The sequence below is a fragment of the Lissotriton vulgaris genome, chromosome 11 (assembly GCF_964263255.1).
Source record: "Lissotriton vulgaris chromosome 11, aLisVul1.2, whole genome shotgun sequence".
In the NCBI taxonomy this organism is placed as follows: Eukaryota; Metazoa; Chordata; class Amphibia; order Caudata; family Salamandridae; genus Lissotriton; species Lissotriton vulgaris.
The window spans coordinates 125048201-125069153 of NC_141699.1; the positions used below are offsets into that span (position 1 = coordinate 125048201).

At 49.7% G+C, this 20953-nt stretch overlaps 1 protein-coding gene across 1 annotated transcript in view; it reads left to right on the top strand.

The window, feature by feature from the left end:
- The window catches only part of CIT (citron rho-interacting serine/threonine kinase), a 1473679-nt gene that overhangs the window by 1234939 nt on the left and 217787 nt on the right, over positions 1-20953 (top strand). The window contains exon 41 of the mRNA XM_086942878.1: positions 4968-5107. Within this exon, the coding sequence (XP_086799004.1) occupies positions 4968-5107 (140 nt within the window). The remainder of the gene's footprint in view (positions 1-4967; positions 5108-20953) is intronic.

Here is a 20953-nt window from a genome sequence, read left to right on the forward strand (position 1 = left end):
GTTAGATCTATTCACCACAGAAGAGAACGCGCAATGTCGTCAGTTCTGCGCGTTGGAATTTCCAAGGCGGCACTCGCTCGGAGAGGCTTTTCGTCGCGAGTGGAGCTGCGGTCTGTTGTACGCCTTTCCGCCTATACCACTTCTGCCCAGAGTGCTGAAGAAGATCAGGCGCGACCGGGCCCAGGTTATCCTTGTGGCTCCGGACTGGGCACGAAGATACTGGTATCCCGAGCTACTCAGCATGTCAGTCGATCCCCCGATTCGTCTGCCTCTTCGGGAGGACCTTCTGTCGCAGCAGCAGGGGACGGTCCTGCACCTGAACCTGTCCAGTCTCCACCTACAAGCTTGGAGATTGAGCGGCGGCAGTTGAGGCCATTTGACTTGCCTCCTGAAGTCTGTGATATCATTCTGGCAGCCAGGCGTCCCTCCACAAAGTCGGTATACACCTGCTGGTGGAACAGATTTGTGGCATGGTGCACAGCAAAGGCTGTGGATCCTCTCTCTGCACCCCTTTCGGAAGTGCTGCTCTTTCTTCTTTCCCTTGCCCAGCAGGGCACTGCTCTGGGCACTCTTAAGGGGTACCTTTCTGCTCTATCCGCCTTCTTGCGGCTACCTGATCAGCCTTCTTTATTCAAGTCCCCTATTGTAAGTAGATTCCTGAAGGGCATCACACACATGTTCCCTCCTGTTCCCTTCGTGATGCCCCAGTGGGACTTGAATCTTGTTCTCACTTATCTGATGTGTGCTCCCTTTGAGCCACTTCATAACTGTCCTCTTCGTCTCCTTACTCTGAAGACTGCATTCCTGGTTGCCATCACCTCTGCCAGGAGAGTGAGTGAGCTCCAGGCTCTTTCTTCTTCTCCACCTTTCCTGTCTGTTCATCCTGACCAGGTGGTGTTACGTACACGACCTTCCTTTCTGCCCAAGGTTGTCACGGCCTTCCACATCGGGCAGTCCATCACTTTGCCCACCTTCTTTCCGCCTCCGCATCCCTCGAAAGAGGAAGAGAGGCTCCACCGTCTGGATCCAAAACGTGCGCTCTCCTACTACCTAGATCGCACACGCCAATTCCGGGTGGATGACCAACTCTTCGTTGGTTACGTGGACGCGAAGAAGGGAAAGGCTGTACACAAGAGGACCATCTCTAGGTGGATCATCTTGTGTATCCAAGCATGTTATTCCATGGCGAGGAAGGAGCCCCCGGCTGGGTTGCGGGCTCACTCCACTCGGGCCACGGCGACGACAACTGCCCTGGGCCGAGGAGTCCCCCTACAGGACATTTGCCAGGCAGCTACGTGGGCCTCGCTGCACACGTTTGCAAGACACTACTGCCTGGACAGTCAAGTCCGGAGGGATGGCTTCTTTGGCCGTTCCGTCCTCCAGGACTTTCTGGTGTGATATTGGTTCACAGACCCACCACCGGGGTTGGTATTGCTGGGGTATCTATTCTAAGGTAAGGAATCTATCACTAACGTGTCTCTTTCAGATGCACAAGTTACTACTTGTGTAACGATATATCTGTAAGAGACATTAGTTAGTGATAGATTCCTTACCGCCCCACCCATCCTCCCCAATCTGCGAACCGATATCTAGGGTTATGGTCACCCCCTTTCAGGGCCCTAGTTTCATGGCACCAGTGTTAGTTCTATCATGGCTCTGCGTATCTGGCGCGGAAAAGCTGTGTGTCAGAACTGACGTCAGCGCGCGTGGGCGCCGTCTAAGTACTCCGACGTCATCCCGGCGCTCACGACGCCGACGACGGACGCGGAGCCGCAGACGACGCCTACCGGCTCGCAGGGGTATTGCTACGCAAAAGTTTCCGGATCCAGTCTGACGCCTGGGGATATTTTAAGGTAAGGAATCTATCACTAACTAATGTCTCTTACAGATATATCGTTACACAAGTAGTAACTTGTGCGTTTTGCACATAAAAGCTTGCTATTCTTTGGCAAAGGAGGAGCCTCCAGTGGGACTGAGTGCCCATTCCACCAGGGCGATGGCAGCTATCACTCCTTTGGGACGGGGAGTCCCACTCAATGATATCTGTCAGGCTGCTATGTGGGCATGTCTGCACTTGTTCACAAAACACTACTGCCTGGACAGCCAAGTCTGGAGAGGCGGCTTCTATGGCCATTCTGTTCTCCAGGACTTAATGGTGTCAACTTGGTTCGCAGACCTACCTTTGGGGTTGATATTGCTGGGGTATCTATTCACAAGATAAGGAATCTATAACTAATTGTCTATTTCAGATGAACAAGTTCCTTACCTTCATTAATGATATATCTGTAAGAGACTTAGGTTAGTTATAGATTCCTTACCGCCCTACCCATCCTCCCCCTTCTGCAAACTGACTTCTAGGGTTAAGGTCTTCCTTTCAGGTCCCTAGTTTTGCGCACCAGTGGTCAGTGTTTTGTATGACTCTGTGCTATTGGCGTGGAATGTTGTGTGAAAGAACTGACATCAGCTCGCGAGGGCGGCGTCTTAGTAGCCGGCTGACTCCACCTTACTGGTGCACAATGGTATTGCTTGAGCAATTGTTTTCCGGATCCAGCCTAACGCCTGGGTAATTCTAAGGTAAGGAATCTGTGGCTAGATCATGTCTCTTCCAGATAAGGCGTTACCAAAGATAAGTAACTTGTCCGTTAGGACCTTAAAACATGAAAGTACAGGTCCATCCTTTTAATATAATACATACTGCTTTTTGGCCTAAGAAGGCCTGCTTTAGTGGTGGATTTCAAACATTAAAGAAGGAAGGTGTGGACTTTGCCGTGGCTTGTAAGTTGAGTTAGTGGTTTAGAACTGCTCTGCCAGCCGGCAGTAGTTGGATGGGAGTCATGTGTTTGCTTTGTCACACTAGTGATGGCACAACTAGTACCGCAGTCCATGACAGACACTTTATCTTACAGGCCCTAGGTACCCCTAGTTCCATATACTAGGTACTTACAAATAAGTTAAGTTATGCCAAGTGGAGATAAGCTAATTTAACATGTACTTTTATGAGTCAGAGGACATGCACTAAGTCTTGATTAGCTGAGCTCAGGAAATTAGTTGTTACCCCAGTGCCTAGTAGTCACAATGGGTGGGGGGCAAAAAGTGGGGATAAACTGCAAAAAGCCTGTTTCCTCACAACCACCTTGTTCCCAGACAAACTAGTGGTAAAGACTAAGGCCGCTCTCTTCCCGAAATTTGTAACGCCCTTCAACTTTTGGAGTCTGTGACCCTTCTAGCATTCTTGGCTCTACCTCATCCATCCAAGGAGGAAGATAGACTACATTATCTTGACCTGAGCTTTTACATCAATAGCACCAAAAGCCATTGGGTGCACGATTACCTTTGTAGGGGTTCCTCTGGGAACATGTGAAGAACTGTGCAGAAATGGACTATCTGCAGATGGATCGTTCTTTGTGTAAAGGCCTGCAACAGATTGGCTAAAAAACAGCCTCTGGGAGGCATGAGCCCTCATTGCACCACAGCCAAAGCTCCTACCACGGTGTTGGCACACATAGGGCCTCTTCTGGACATTTGCCTGGCTGCGACATTGGTGTCAGATCACATATTCATGAATCACTACTGCCTGAGTAGCCCAGTCTGGCGTGAGGAGCACTTTGTCCATTCGGTGTTGCAGGTTTTCCTGTCGCGAGCCATTCCACAGACTCACCATCTGGTGAGCTACTACTGTAATACCTGTTCACAAGGTGAGGAAGCATCAGTTAGAAGTATCCATATGAAGAACAAGTTACTTAACTTCGGTAGCCCTCTTTTCTGGTGGATACTTTATGTAACTGCAGATTCCTCACTGATCCATTCTCAGTCCGTTCTGTGAAATACATTATTTTGGTTTATACAAAAACAGAAATCCAAATTCGAGATCTGCACACTGTCGCCGTCTGACTTCTCAGAGCTGCGTGTCTGATAGCGCGGACAGATATCAGAAAGAAACTAACGTTGACATGCGGAGATGGTTATATTGTGGCCTGATCTCCCTTCCAGGGCGGGACAGACCCATCGTGGATCCTCACGACATCACCTATCAGTGCATGAGGGAATTGCTGGGAAAAGTTTTCGTATTTAGTCTGGTGGAAATCTTAAGGTGAGAAATCTGTAGTTAGATAGATTGTCCACGAGAAAGAGGGTAAACTAAGGTTAGTAAGTAACATTCATCTTAGTTGAAGGGACACAAAATAATCATGAAGAATCTGATTTTAGGCAGACATAAATTCTTGCTGCCTTGGTACTCATTAGGAGCAAGAAAATTAGCTGGCTTAAATCTTTAACCGTGGTGCTCTGTGCATCTAAGCACAAGTCCGAAACCTCAATACGCACTCCTGGTTCACACGTTCTATTCTAATACATTGTCAAAGGGCGCACACAAAGGGGAAAGTGTTCAGGGTTGGGTGTATCTGGAGAAATCACAGCTGTTTTTGTAAATCTCAGTAAACATGTTCATCTCTACAATAGATTAAATTGTAGTTTTAGTTAGTAGTGCAGCGCGTGCCGTTAGTTTGCTGCATGTTTAGCAAAAACTGAGAGCTGTAAAAGTTAAAACCTGCAAATAAAGAGAACATTCTAGTCTGCAGTGTAACTCACTGTGCTTGCAGTGGAGTATCCTATGAGTCGTCTTATGGTAAAGGAGGTTCATTTTGAACAAATTGAGTGTAATCATGCATGAAGTTATTGAGCAGGGGTCGAATAGAACATGATTAGATTGTGTACAATTCTGAAAGTCTAATCGAAAAATCATGCAACCTTATGTTGAGTAAGATACTGGTCTGTGCATGAGGACTTCAAGAGGACAAAAGCTATATTACTAGTGTGTATCTGCAATAGTTACACATACTAGTATTGTTTGTGTTTCGTCTTTCGATGGTCTGGAAATCACATTAAATGAAATGGCGTTTGATGCCATCTTGGAAAAAAAAAGTGTTCCAGATTTGTCTTCCCATAATGCTGATCTTCTCTGTCCTCAGGTGAGGAGAGAGCTTTATGCTTGATTGATGTCAAGAAGGTGAAACAGTCGCTCGCTCAGTCTCATCTTCCTGCCCAACCTGAGATCTCTGCAACTGTGTTTGAGGCTGTGAAAGGCTGCCACTTATTTGCTGCTGGAAAGGTAGGTGATATTGCTGTCACGTGAAATATGCAGGAATGTCGTCTCCTGGTGTGCATTTGTTGTAAAGTACAAGCTTTTTATAAACAAACTATTGCTGTATGTTAACCCCTTCGCTGCTAGGTCTCCCATACCCCAAGCCCCCTGTCCCCACCCCCCTCTTCACTGTGCTAAGCCTTTTTTGTTTTTTTGGGTAGTTTGTGCTTAGGCCCCCATAACATTTTGTCCACATAAGGTATCCATGCCAAATTTGCATCATTTTCTTCCAACATCCTTGGGATTCTGAAGGTACCCGAGAAAGTAGCCAAAATACAGCTACATTTTATTTATTTTTTTTGGTCGGGAGATGGGGGAAAAGTGCTGCAGAGGAAAGCATCTGTTATTTTCTCTGCAAATGCATTAACAGAGGGTTTGCAGTGCTAAAATCACCCTCTTCCCAGCTTTCAGGAACAGGCAGATTTTGTCAGGAAACTAGCATTTTGTACAGTTTTGGCATTTTACGGGGACATAGCCTGTTTTTCCTATTTTTTGTGCTTTCAACCTATTTCCAGTTAGTGGTAGAAATGGGTGTGAAACCAATAATGGATCCCGGAAATGTATATATATTTCTGAGAAGTAGAAAAAAATCTGAATTTAGGAAGGGGTCATTTGTGTAGATCCTTCAAGGTTTTCCTATAGAAAGTAACAGTTCAAATAAACAAATATTGAAATTGAGTTGAAAAAAACTGACGTTTGTGCCTAAGTTTTCACCTGTAACTTCTTCTAACTATGGCACATTTTTTAAAGCAATATATTGTTACGTCCGCTGAACCCTTCTGGTTGCGGCAATATAGAGGGCTTATAGGATCACCAAGAATCTGAGGTACCCAGAGCCAATAACTGAGCTGCACCTTGCAGTGCTTTTTTATTGTATACTGTTATATAGCAATTCATTTGATAAAATATAAAGAGGGGAAAATGGGTTACAAGAAACCCTATGCATTACTGAAATGGGAACACAATATGAAGTTTAGAAGCAGTGGTTATTTGCACATCTCTAAATTTGTTGGTACCCATACTAACCTGTGAATCAGCGAGCTAATGTTCAAAATGACTTGTTTTTTACACACTATCTATAGAAAGCCAATTGGCAATAACACTTGTTCTGCTAGTCTGTGTTCCCCCTAAGTCTTCCGATAAAAATGGTGCCCTCGACAGAAAACTGCTCAAAACGCATCGTGAACACATCACGTTTTTCTACAGGAAACGGACCTTTTGTTTTGCAAAGTGCCTAGCAGTGGATTTTGGCCCCTAGCTGTGCCAGCACCTAGGGAAACCTATCAAACCTCAGGATTGGGTGGCTCTAACCGGGTTTTGTTACCATGGATCCCTTGTAAATCTCAAAATGTGCCTTAAAAAAACACATGTTCCTCACATTTCTGTAATAGAAAGTTCTTAAATATGCTGGGAGCCACAACCTTGAACCCACCCAGAATTCCCCCAAGTATCCCAATAAAAATGGTACCTCACTTGTGTGGGTATGCCTAGTGCCCGCAACCTTCAAACGTATTATGGAAACATCAAAATGATTGATTACAAAAAGACCTTGTTTTGCAAGGGAGTCACCTGTGTTTGGCAAGCAGTGTGTGTGTAATGATCTGCAACAAGTCACTAGTCACACACTGCCAGCTAAACGCCAGTCCACTCACACCACCAGCCATGCGCCAGTCCACGCAGACCGCCATCCAAGGGCCACTACATGCACACCACCAGCCAAGCGCAAGTTCATGCACACCGCCAGCCAAGCGAAATCCCACCAAGACATATGTCGGACCACATATAGAGATAACGACATGAGACGAATGGAACTTGAAAAGCATATCTATACGTTTCGGAATATGGTACCCACTAGAGAATCCAAACAGATATATGCTGAGGTACTTCAGTTCACTTATCCCGAGACGAATCACTCTATTATCCTTGTGTGTCACATAAGTTGTGTCCTGGATAAAGACAACCACAAAGGGTAACCATGGTAGTCCTAACTGTGAGGGTGTACTACTCAAACTTTCAAATGACCACAAGAGTACAAGAGTGGCTAGTGAGTATACATTCTTCTTTTTTTAAAACTTGTTTATATTGAAAGCACTGCATCAGAGTACATCATAAACATTTGTCATGTATATATTACATTATAACAATCCTTTTGTTGTGATTAATTGATTACATGACTTTGCATTACCATCTCCACTCATGTGGTGGATTACTATACACTGTAGTGTGCTTTGAGTTTAAATAGTAACCGTAGAACCGAAACAACAGCAAATCTGAAAGAGCCTGTTAGTTATAGATTCCTTACCTTAGAATTACCCGAAGGCGTCAGACTAGATCCGAAGAATGTTTTCCTTAGCAGTGTCCCTGTGTGTCGGTAGGTGGCGTCAGTCGACTCCACATCTGTCGTCATCGTCGTGATGGCTGGGATGACGTTGCGGTATGTACTTTGACACCACTCTGGTCTTCCTTATCGCCCTAAGTGGCAGCCAGAGGAGGACTGGGAGGGGTCTGTTGACCCTCTGGCAGACCAGCTTGAACATGGAGGAGTTAGGTGAGGCCAGTGGTCTGGATACCTCCCCAGACCTCGGTATGCTTTCTCCCCCTACGGTGGCCATGGAGGAAGGAGCATCCTAAGCTGTTGTGGTGCGTAGGGCGGCTGAGGCCTTGGGGCTTGAGCTTCCTCCAGTGGACAGGACTAACTTCCTGACTGAGGTGCTTCAGCCAGCAGGGGCCTCTTCAGAGCTCCTGCTGCCGTTCAACGAGGCTCTCATAGACATCCTTCTGGGTACTTGGTCCAAGCCCAGCACAGGGGCTCCTGTGGATAGGATGAATGCCCGATGCCACCGCCCGGCCCTGGGCGACCCACTTTCCCTCTCCCAACACCCTACCCCTGAAAGCTTGGTAGTCCAAGCCTCAACATCCAAAGGCACGTTCCCTACTGCTCCCCCAGATAAGGAATACAAGAAGCTGGACCATCTTGGGAAGATGTTTTCTTCTGCCAGCTTAGGAGTGCGGTCAGTGAACCCCACATGTCTCTTGGGCCGTTACACCCACTCTTTTTGGGATACAGTTGCGCATGTGCTGCCACAGCGCCCGGAGAAGGCCTGGGCTGTAATTTCATGTGCAGTTGCAGAGGGTAGAGACGCAGCAAAGTTCACAATTCGGTGTGGGCTGGATACTGCCGACTCGCTGAATAGAAAGAGTTCTTCATCAGTAGCCTTGAGACGCTACGCTTGGCTTAAGTCCACTGACCATCCTAGTCTGACCTTTCGGGCCACCAGTTGCCAGTGGATGGCAGGATCCACCATCACCTCCGCCACTGACACAACATCACGTTGGACAGATAGGTTTTGCATATAGTACGAAGGGGCTACTCCCTCTCTTTGAGGCTCCTCTTCCCTCTATGCCACCAACACTCCATCGCATGTCGGAGGATCACTTGGCCCTTCACCGTCAGGAAGTTTCGGCTCTCTTGGCCAAGGGAGCTATTGAGCGAGTCCCTGTCCCAGAAGTAGGTCATGATTGTTGCTCCCACTACTTCCTGGTACCCAAGAAGGAGAAAGGCCTGCGTCCTATCTTGGATGTCAGGGATGTCAATTGCTTCCTCCAGAAGGAGAAGTTCAAAATGTTGATATTAGCTCAGGTCCTGTCTGTCCTCGACCCTGGAGCCTAGATGGTAGCGCTGGACTGGCAGGATGCTTAATTCCACATCCCCGTCCTGCCAGCCCATAGGCGTTACCTAAGGTTCACAGTAGGCCACGAGCATTTTCAGTTTACTGTGCTCCCCTTTGGCCATGCCAGCACCCCTCGGGTGTTCACGAAAGTGATGGCGGTGGTCGCAGCTCATTTGCGTAGATCAGGGGTTCCAGTCTTCCCCTATCTTTTTTTTTTTTTAACTTTTTATTGTGGTATGCCAAGAAATAGATGTTACAGCACAACTGTACACATGCAGGCAAAAGGTGAAGCAGTAGACTGGTTAAGTAGTAGTACACAGCCATTCAGTCCACAACCCTGAGGTCGGACGGCATCTTAATAAGACAATACCACATGAAAAGCAAATTAATACCTGCATGTGACACAGATAAGGTCACTGCACCACATATTTTGTTATAAACAATAACAATTAACCAAATAAAGAAATCCAGCAGAGAAATCAAAATAGCATCCAATCCAACCCAAGTGTCCAGTTCTGACCATCATGCCGCATCGTCCAAGGCCCCTGTTGGTGTAAAAACATCTTCATAGGAGCAACACTTACTTCGCAAAAAGCCCATGCAGATCACAGCAAAGGCGAGTCCAATCCCCCCAGGCTCATGAACCCATCCCCGGGTTCCTACGGGATAATGCCAGTTCCGCTGTCGGGGAATCACACAGTTCGCCACGGTATGAATTCCAGTAGCCCCATTTCTTGTCCCAAACCTTAGGGCAGCCCCTTATTTTATACACTGTCTTCTCCACTATCATGCATTGGTCCATTGCAGCAACCCATCCTGCTACCAAAGGTCTATCTGCGGAGCCCCAACCCATCGCCACGGACCGTTTGATCAATAGAAACCCCAGCGCCGCCCATTGTAACTCTGGAGCGTTTAGGTCGTTTGGTCCCCATATATTGAGGACACATTCCCTAGGTGATGTGGGGAGTGGTTTACCCAGGGAGCTGCTCATTTTACGTATCGCTGTCGTCCAGAACTATTGTATCACTGGGCAATCCCATAGTATGTGGTAGAAGGTCCCGGGGAGGCCACATCCTCGTAAGCACAGAGCATCAGGCCGTTGGCCAATCTTGGCCAGGGTAAGGGCGGACATGTATGCTCTGTGCAGCACTTTTAGTTGAATCAATCTAAACCTATGGCATATGGCCGATTCCCTCGGAGACATGAGCGCCGACCGCCAATCCTCTTCATCTAAGGGACCCAAGTCTGACTCCCATTTGGTCCGCAACGACAGGAAGGGGTCAGGGAGGTTATTGCAGAGCTTACGCTAGCTAAGGGAGATGGCCTTTTCAGGGAGGGGTTCTGACAGCAGCCGGTCTTCCAACAGGGAGGGGTCCGGTATGGAGGCAATGTCCGGAAAAGCGGTCCGAAGAGCGTGTGTGATTTGCAGGTACCTGAAAAAGGTGCAAGGGCATATTTAGTTTGTAGATCATTAAAGGACAACAATTTACCCTTGTGGACAATGTCTCCGACCTCGGAAATCCCGATCATGTCCCATCTGTCGAAGCCCTGGGAGAAGCAGAGGGAGACCAGGCGCTGCGCGGAACATAATGGTGATGCCTTGGTGGGTTTGTCCGCCCATCCCAGCCTTCTATTGGCTCTGTGCCAAAGGTCCACCGTGTGTAGCATGGGACCCACATATCTAGATTTAGTGGGTTTGCAATATAGAGCCCCAAGGTAGCCTTCGCGTCCCGTTTGATCTCTATCTAATAGGAAGGCCGGATTAGGAGGTGATCCGTGTAGCCATTGGTTGATCACTACTAGCTGGGAGGCCCAATAGTAAAGACGGAGATTGGGGAGGGCAATTCCCCCATCATACCAGCCCTGGAACAGTTTACAGAGAGCAATTCGCGTATCGCCGCCGTCCCAGAGTAGCGTTCTGAGCTCGCTGTCTACCGCCCTGAAGTAGGAGTTCGGAATGGGGAAGGGGAAGTTTTGTAGGACATATAAGAAGCGTGAAAGCGCTAACATCTTAAACAACGCCGCCCGGCCCGGGAGAGAGAGCGGGAGTGATCGTCAGTGAGCCACGTCGCTACGGAGCCTACGGAGTGGGCCTAGTAAATTGCGGTCATAAAACAACTTGTGGTCGGGAGTGATGAAAATACCAAGGTATGTAAAGCCTTCCGTGGCTACTGTAATTGTAAACCCCCTGGGCATGCGAGGTGGCGGACCATGCAACACGTACAGCACCGATTTGGTCCAGTTTATGACATAACCCGTGTATTTTCCAAAGTTTGTAAGGACGTGGAACAGGCTGTTAATGGAGGACTGTGGGGACGACACATATATCAGGATGTCGTCGGCGTAGAGGGAGATCTTGTCTACAGTCTCGTCGCTCCACCGCAGGCCTCTGATAGAGGCGTCGGTACGGACCCAGTGAGCCAAGGGCTCCAAAGTGAGGGCAAATAACAAGGGGGAGGGGGGCAACCCTGCCTGGTGCCCCGATGTAGCGGGAATCTCCGGGACGTATAATTATTGACCCGGACTTGACCAAAGAGGTCCGTATATAAAAGGCGCACCCATCCCATGAAGACGGGCCCAAAGCCAAATCAGCGGAGGACCTCAAACAGGTAGGACCATTCGATCGAGTCGAATGCCATCGCTGCATCAAGGGATAGAATAGCCGCATCTTGAGACATGGTGGGTCGACGACTCAGCACGTTCTGCACCCTACGGAGATTTAATGCCGTGTTTCGGCCCGGTAGAAAACCGGACTGGTCGGCGTGTATCAAGGAAGGGAGCACCAAGAGAAGACGAGTCGCTAATAATTTAGCCAGGACCTTGGCCCCAGTGCTGATCAAGGAAATCGGACGATAGTAGCTGCGTGCAGTGGGAGGCTTGGCTGGTTTCAGAATGACCGCAATGGAGGCTAGTCTTTGGTCGAGGGGGAGCACTCCGAGCTCTAGGCTCTTCGTATACATATTCAGAAGATGTGGAATGATGTCATGGACCATTCTTTTCAGGAACTCAACGGGGACTACGTTGGGCCCATTGCCTTACCGGAATTCACCTCAAAGAGCGCCGTAGTGACTTCATCCGCGGAGAGGTCAGCGTCAAGGGCAATCCGATCTGAGTCCGAGATGATCGGGAGACGCATCTCCTCCAACAGTTGTCTGGACTCAGCGGACGAATAAACATTACTTGCAGTATAAACCTGTTCAAGGTGGTCTGCAAATGCCTCCGCTATGTCCTGCGGATCTGTCGCCACAGACCCATCTGGCCTAGTTATGGACGAAACCCATCGAGATCCTTGGTCACGGCGCTCCAACCATGCGAGCATCTTGCCTGCAGTGTCCCCGAATTCATAGACCCGGTGACGGGTGTGGAGCAGCCGCGCCTGAGCTTTCTCTTGGACCAGCGCCTTGTATGTTAGTTGTTGGGCACGGAGGCGAGCAGCAATAGAGTTTAAGGGTGCAGCGTTATGGGACGCTTCAAGGCTGATAAGAGCAGATTCCGCCTCTGTGATTTGCTCGGCGTGCTTGCGCAGGTGACACGTCTTAAGTGCTAAAGCTTCACCCTTCAGAACAGCTATGTAGGCCTCCCAGAGCGTAACCGCCGAGTCTACCGAGCCAACGTTTTCCGCAAAATAGAGTTCCATTCGCTCCTGCAGCGCCTCTCTAATAACGGGGATCTGCAATAGCCAGGGATGGATCACAATGGGTCCGCGCGTTATCTGGCGATTTATATGTTAGGTCAACCATGAGTGGCGAATGGTCAGATATACCACGGGGGAGGCCCCTCGGACGGACAAAGCAACCAAGGTCTTCGATGGGGCAAAAGAAATAGTAAATTCTGGACATGCTGTTGTGGGCGTTAGAATAGTGCGTGAAATACGGTGTGTCCGGAAAGTGTAGGCGCCAGATGTCTTTGAGCCCCAGAGCATGAGCAAAGTCAGCCAGTTCCGAGCTCTGACGATGCGATCCTCTCTTGGGTCTACGGTCCAGGTCATCACACATTGTGGAATTGAAGTCCCCTCCTAGTATGAGTGTACCCGGGGAGAGACCTAGTAGTTGGGTGCCCAGTTCCTTGAGGGATTCCCATACTAAAGTTGGCGGGAGGTATGCGGAAATGATATTCAAGGGATGTCCCTCCCAGGTGGCCTCTACTATTGCAAAACGGCCTAGGGGGTCAGCCCAGCAGCGTGACTAGGTGAGTGCGAGGGATTTCCTAACTAAAATTCCCGTGCCCCGGGAACCTGAGGTGAAACCAGCATGGACCATGAGCTTGTACCCCCCTTTCTGCAGAGCCTGGCAGGTGTTACCGATCAAGTGGGTCTCCTGCAACAAAACTATGTCGGGGGAGTGGCGTCTAAGGAATTGGATGACCACACTTCTTTTTATCTTGTGACCTAGACCATTGACGTTCCACGTTAGAACAGTAAGGGATCTAGAAATGTGATGAGCCATAATTGTGAGGTGGGAGAGTCAAGTAAGTGGTTCATCTAGGAGGGGGCCACTTATGGCGGCCGGTTCCCGGGACAATTCGGAGTGTAGGGCGAGTGAAGATATGTTGTCCCTGGAGGCCAGGTAGCAGGCCGGGGAGCCAGCCACGTCTTACGGGACCCTGAACAGGCAAGAAGGCCAAGCTAAAGACATCTCTGCTGGAGACACAAGGATAAGTGAGCAAAGCTAGATGATCATTGGAAACCCTGCTAAGGACAAAAGTGAACCATATAACAGCAATAAAACATTGCCAACCCCTCCCACCCCCCACCCCTTCCCCCCATCCTGCTTCCCTGCCCGCGGATTCAGAACTATCCACACCCCAATTCGGCAGAGTGCCTGTCGCCCACCCACTCAAAATTGGGGTACGAGAGAAGCCGCTAGTGCTGCTTGCCCGACTGAAAAACATTATAAATGTAATACACTTGTATGATCATAACTTAAGACTCATGCATTATTCACATAATATAAAAGTTACTTGTCAGTCAGCTGGTGCGGCCCGGCCGCGGCCGATGGAGACAGGACCCAGAAAACAGAGGCCACTTCAAAAGGAAGAAGTACTTTACTTCGAGCGGCCGCTCCAATCTCAAGGTAGCCACATGGTAGAGACCGCGTTGTATCTCAACAGAGCCCTCCTCAGCATAGAAATGTCATTCCACTTCATCAAGAGGTCCGGTGAAGAGTTCCTGACTCTCCGGCAGGTGATCTTCTAGTGAGGGCTCGTGCATTGAAGAACGATTCCGTGGAGAGCCTCTGCCCCCGCTTCGGCCCTCCAGTCAGTCCCACACCTCCTCCGGCGAGAAGAAGAACCATGTTTTTCCATCCATTTCGACGCGTAGTTTCGCTGGAAAGAGTATGAAATATTTGACGCCCTTATCTCACAGTGCCCTCTTGACTTCCAAAAAGCTGCGACGCCTCGCCTGCACCTTAACCGTGAAGTCCGGGAACATGGTGATGTGAGTGTTTTCCAGAAGGAGGGGAGGGCCGGACCTGGCAGTTTGTAGTATAGCATCAGGGTTTCTAAAGTTGAAGACCCTCGCTATGATAGGGCGGGAGGGGGCCCCTGGCCTTGGTCTACCCCCGGGACTCTGTGCGCTCTTTCAATAGAAAAGTAGTTCGAAAGTTGTTTCGGTTTCAGGTACTTCGTAATCGGGGACTCCACAAAGAGGTCAGCTGAGGGCTCCTCCATTTTCTCTGGGACCCCTAGGATACGGATGTTGTTCCGTCTCGCCCTCCCTTCATAATCGTCCAGCTGATCGCTCATCTGCTTCTGCTGCTTCTGAAGCTGGGCAACCTGCTGCTGGAGTGTAGAAGTGTCATCAATTAAGGCCGCCGTCTTGACTTCCACGTCCTTGACTTTAGTGTCCATCTTACGCAAGTCCGCTCGCAAGAGGGTTACCTCGATGTTCACGGAGTCAATACGAGTCTCAAGCGAGGAACGGACTCCAGCAATGGCCTCCATTACGTCCTCCAGGGTGAGTGTCTTTGCCCCTTGCGAGGGGGAATCGAGCTTCGGGTCTCCCGAAGGGGCAACATCCCTGTTGTCTCCTGTGACGCCCCAGGAGTTCTTATTGATCTGTCTTTGGGTAGGAGGTCGTGTCGCCTTGCCGAACGCCATCTCTTCCGGCAGGTAGGATCTAGAACAGTCTGGGCCAGGTGGGGTCGAGCGATAAGATGAAGGCCAACATGTTTCCGCGGCGATGGGGCAAGTTAGAAGTAGAGTTCACTGCGTTTTCTGGGCCATCCACTGCTGCTCCAGCTAGGCACCAGGTAGCAAGACCCAAGCGCTCCGTCCCCACCGCTGGAGAAGGTTGGGCGCCGTGGTAGGCGCTGTGTGCAGTGTAATTCGGCGGGTGGGCCACCTCTGAGACTGTAGTTCCCGGTCTCGGCCTCCGGCGGTATGTACAAGGCCGGGTAGGTTCCCACTAGGTATGCCTGGAGCAGGCCCAGCAGAAGCAGAGACTCACAAGGGTCCTCAGGGCACACCCCCCGCAGCTCAGGGAAGGTGCTGCTGAGAAGTCACTAGCAGTTGGGGGGGGAGGGGAAGAGGGGGGCAAAAGTTCCTGCCGGTAGCATAGAAAGAGCTCCAGGGCCGCAGGATTGATGAGGCCAGAGACGATTTTACAATTTACCCTCCCGCGGGTCTGAAGCGATTGCAGCGTGGATCAGGGGTTCAGCCCCTCTCAGCAGGGTTGGGGGGGGTCCGGTGGGCAGCGTTGCGGCGAGGCGGGTCCAGCGATCAAGGTGCGGCAGAGCGGGGCCCCGCGGTCAGCAGGCCTTGAAGCCGGGGCGTCGCATAGTCGGCTCCCCGGCACGAGAGGGACCTCCGCAGCGTCTCCTCTTACCGGCCAGGGGCGTCCTCGGGGGTCATGCAGGGGGGCCTGCTCCGTCGCCGCGGGGTAGGAAGCAGGTCCGGTGTGCCGCTGGGAGGCTGAACTGGTTCCGCCGTATCTCAGGTCAAGCCGCTCTCAGCCGAGGACGGTCAGAGGGCCGGTCGGGGTTCAGACGCAGCCGCCATTTTGCGGAGCCTCCGGGGACCTCACAAACCCGGGCACCACAGCCTCCAGAGAGCCCAGACGAGGCCAGCACTTCGCTGAAGTGAGCAGAGTCGGTTCGTGTTGGGGTTCCCTGACTAAAAGCGTAATCCCCGATCTGTAAACGGAGCAATGTGGCGGATCGTCGGGCAAGGGTCGGGAGTCGAGTTAGCAAGCGACCATTCCCGCCGGCTATCAGCCACGCCCACCCAGTCCTCCCCTATCTTGATGACTGGCTGTTAAAGGCGGGCTCGCCATAGTCTGTCGTCTCCCACCGACAGACTATGGCGGACCTGTTGCACTCGCTGGGGTTCACTATCAACGGGCCGAAGTCACACCTGATTCCTTCCCAGGAGCTCCTTTTCATCGAAGCAGTTCTGGACACGGCGCATTTTATGGCTTATCCTCCCGATCAGTGAGTCCGGGATATTCGGGCTATGATACCGATGTTTCAGCCTCTATCCCGGGTTTCGGTGAGAATGCCTTGAGGCTGCTGGGCCTCATGGCCTCCTGCATCCTGCTGGTGGATCATGCCAGGTGGCATATGCGGCCTCTGCAGTGGGACCTGATGTTCCAGTGGGCGCAGCATCAATGGAATCTTTCTGATTACCTTCATATCTCGGAGGGCACTGCACACCAATTGCAGTGATGGCTAACAAACCAGGATTGGGTTGATGGCTGATCCCTCTCCCTTCTCCAACCAGAGTTCACAGTGGTGACAGATGCGTCACTACTGGGATGGGGCGGCCAAATGGGAAAGGTGGAGATCAGAGGCCTTTGGTCTCCGGCGAGCTCCAGGCGATTTATCTTGCACTGAAGGCATTCCTTCCTTATGTCCAAAGGACACCACCACTGTTGCACTGTAACAAACAGGGCGTGTGGGGTCGTGGACCGTGTCAAGTCTCTTCGCCTTTGGGCGTGGCTGGACCATCAGGGCAAGTCCCCGGTGGTTTAACACCTGGCAGGTTCTCTGAACGCCAGCATGATGGATCACGAATGGTGTATTCACTCAGAGGTGGTGCAAGGTCTCTTTCAGCAGTGGGGAGAGCCTTGGTTAAATCAGTTTGCCACTGAAAAGAATGTGCAATGTCAGCGGTTCTGCGCGTTGGAATTTGCAAGGCAGCACTCGCTCAGTGACGCTTTTCATCGGGGTGGAATTGCGGTCTTCTATAAGCCTTTCCGCTTAAACCACTTCTGCCCAGAGCGCTGAAGAAGATGAAGCGCGACTGGGCCCAAGTCAATCTTGTGGCTCCGGACTGGGTACGAAGAGTCTGGTATCCCAAGCTCTTGGAAACGGCCATCAATCCTCCGATCAGGCCTCCTCTTCGGGAGGATCTTCTCTAGCAGAAGAATGGGGCGGTCCTCCACCTGAACCTGTCCAACCTTCACCTTCTTGGATGGAGATTGAGCGGCAACAGTTGACAGCTTCTGACCTTCCTCCTGAAGTCTGTAATGTTATCTTGGCAGCCAAGCTTCCCTCCGCTAAAACGGTGTACGCCTGTAGATGGAACAAATTTGTGGCACGTTGCACAGCAAAAGCTGTGGATCCCCTTTCTGTCCCTCTTTCAGATGTTCTCCCTTCATTCTATCTTTGGACCAGCAGGGCTCTTCTCTGGGCATCCTTAAAATCTATCTTTCGGCCATTTCGTCTTTCTTCGCCTTCCTGATCAGCCTTCTCTTTTCAAGTCTCCTATTGTAGTTCCTCACCTCTTTCCTCCTATTCCTTCCGTAATGCCCCTGTGGGACTTTAATCTGGTCCTAACTTACCTTATGCGTGCTCCTTTCGAGCCACTACATAATTGTCCTCTCAGACTCTTGACCTTGAAGACTGCTTTTCTGGTTGCCATCACCTCTGCTCGTAGGGTGAGTGAGCTTCAGGCTCTATCTTCTGAACCTCCTTTCCTTGCTGTCCAGCTGGACAAGGTTGTCCTTCGAACTAGACCTTCTTTTCTTCCCAATGTGGTTACCTCTTTCCACATAGGACAGACAATCACTTTGCCCACCTATTCCCACCCCGCATCCTCCAAAGGAGGGGAGGAGAGACTCTACAGTCTGGATCCAAAACGTGCGTTATCATTCTATTTGGATCGCACAGAACAATTCCGGGTGGACGATCAATGCTTTGTTGGCTATGTGGGTGCCAAGAAAGGTCGGGCCGTCCAAAAACGGACCATCTCTCGATGGGTCGTCCTTTACATTAAGATCTGTTATTCCTTGGCGAAAAAGGAGCCTCCAGTAGGACTGCGCATCCATCCGCCAGGGGGACGGCAGCCACTACTGCTTTGGAACATAGAGTACCCCTCAGTGATGTCTTCCAGGCAGTTACGTGGGCATTGCTGCACACGTTCACTAAACATTATTACCAGCATAGACAAGTTCTGAGAGACAGCTTCTTTGGCCGTTCAGTTCTCCAGGACACTCTGGGGTGAACTTAGTTTGCGGACCCTCCTCCTTGATCGGTATTGCTGGGGTATCTATTCTAAGTTAAGGAATCTATAACTAATGGTCTCTTTCAGATGAAATAGTTACTTACCTTCGGTAAATATTAATTATTGATTCCTTACCGCCCCACCCATCTTCCCCATTCTGTAAACTGACTTCTAGTGTAAGCGACTCCATTTCAGGGCCCTAGTTTTGTGCACCCGTGGTCAGTGTCTTGCATGGCTCTACGCTTCTGGCGTGGAATGTCATGTAAAAGAACTGACGTCAGCACGCAGGGGCAGCGTCTAAGTAGATACCGCAACTTCATCCCGGCGATCACGACGACAGACGTGGAATCGACCAATGCCACCTTCCGACGTGCAGGGCTACTGCTAAGAAAACAATTTTGGGGATCCAGTCTGGCACCTGGGGGTAATTCTAAGGTAAGGAATCTATAACTAATATAAGTCTCTTACAGAGCTATCGTTACCGAAGGTAGGTAATTTATTTATTAAAGTAAGAAATACCCCATCCTTCTTCCCTCCCCTGGCAGCAACCGGCAACATCACAGTTTATTATGTGGGCAGTCAGGCAATTGGCAGAACTAGTTTAAAGGTTTGGTTATTTTTAATGAAATGACTGAATCAACATATGGTTCAACATGCCCATAACCACCTTCCTTCTTGGAAGACTCTACTGTATGCAGCAAATACTGGTTCTTCCCTATCCAAATGCTTCATTAAGAGTAGATTTCGCTGTGTATAAACCATTGTCCATGAATATGCAGACATTGCGCTTATCGAAGTCATTGGTAAAGTTGGTGTTTTTTGTTGTTGACTTATTTCCCATTATTTTGATTTAGTTTAGCGGATCTTTTTCTCTCGCTGAGTTTTTCCTCATTGTTACCACAGACCATGCTTCACCTTTTGTGCCAGTGGAATAAGCAACTGGACTGTGGAGATTATGTGCTCTGAGACATATGTCTTCACCGCCGGCATGGCTCTTACTATGAAGATATGGGCAGCATGCAGGAAAGCCCACTTACTGCACTATTGGCCTTTTATCATATTTCTTGCAATAAAAAGGTATCTGATAGAGATTTCTAGCCCCTTATTCCTTATCTCAGACTATTCCCCAGGTGACTGAATCCAAACATTCTTGAACATTACCTCTGCACACCAGTAGGTGGCGTAATTCTGCTTGGCGTTTCTGATAGATGTATCTATCAGAAGAACAAGTTACTTGCCTTCGGTAACGCTTTTTCGGGTGGATACAGTATCTGCCTGTGGATTCCTCACATGCCCACTCGCCTCCCCGTTGTCCACTCATCTATACCTTAGATAATGGCAATGTTTTAATGTATATATTTTACTCTCAAAAGTAGTGTTGAATTACTGCATTGTCTTTACACTGCGTGTGTTATCTTGACTATTGTATACTGTGTATATATCTACTGTTGTCGGTCCGTCCGTGTGCCTTAAAGGCACGGAAAAAAGGGTGGAATTGATGTCATCCCGCCGGTGTGGGCCTATTATGATGTTGGTGACGTCAGCGGAGTCGCGCGCGATGCCGTGCCTTTGTGCCGTCGTCCACGTCGGCCCGAACCTACAAAAAGAATTTCCGAATGTTTCTGACGCAAGGGGATATTCACAAGGTGAGGAATCCACTGGCAGATACTGTATCTACCAGAAAAAGCGTTACCGAAGGTAAGTAACTTGTTCGTTTGCGCTGGTAGTGCCATGCATGGTGCTGATATAGACGCCACCCCAGTGAGCTGACATAACTTCTTTTCTCTCCACATCAACAGTGCAGATCTAGAGAGGGCTACCTCTGTCTACTTTTTTGGGCACGTTTTTCAACATTGAGTCAACATTTTTTAGGTATTTATTTCACAGTGTGCCTGGGATGATACTCAAAAAAACCTGTGAAATATAAACTTTGTGGTTCCTGTCACAGACAGCTGTCTATGACAGAGCCCCATCTGGTTTGCCTCTGGTGCCAGGCCATGACTCCAAAGCCTGTGATGACTGTCACACCATGAACCCCAGGGCTATGTGGGAGCAGTCCCTGGGTCGCTTGACTCCAGTCCACTCCGCAAGGCTTCATGCCCTGTCTTGTAGATGGCCCCATGCCTGTTCGTATGTTATGTTAATTTGCTCTTGTATCGCGTGTGTACACCGACACATCTCTTAGCGCTTTGGAAAGAGGAGAAACCCAGTCAGAGGCGGGTACTAAAAGGACTTTAAGCCGTATTTAATACGTCCTTAAAAAGGATAGTTTTTAGTTGTTTCTGGAAGAGGAGAAGTCTGGGTTCTTTACGAAGATTAACAGGCAACTGATTCCAAACTTGTGGTAGAAGGACCGAGAAATCTCGACCTCTTTTGGATATGGTGTTAAATCGTGGGCAGGTCAGCCGACCGGCTTCCGCTGAGCGCAGCACGCGCCCTGGCACGTATTTGAGTAGACGTTCTTTTATGTACCCTAGGGCGTGTCCGTGTAGAGCTTTGTGAGTAATACACTACCCCTTAAACTTCGCTCTTTGCTTAATAGGCAGCCAGTGCAACTTGCACAGCAAGGAAGTGGCGTGAGTTCTTCTGGGCAGCCTAAAGATTAGCCTGGCTGCATCATTCAACACTACCTGCAGCTTGTTAGTAAGTTTCTGGGGTAGCCCGATATAAAGCGGGTTGCCATAGTCAAGTCTCGAAA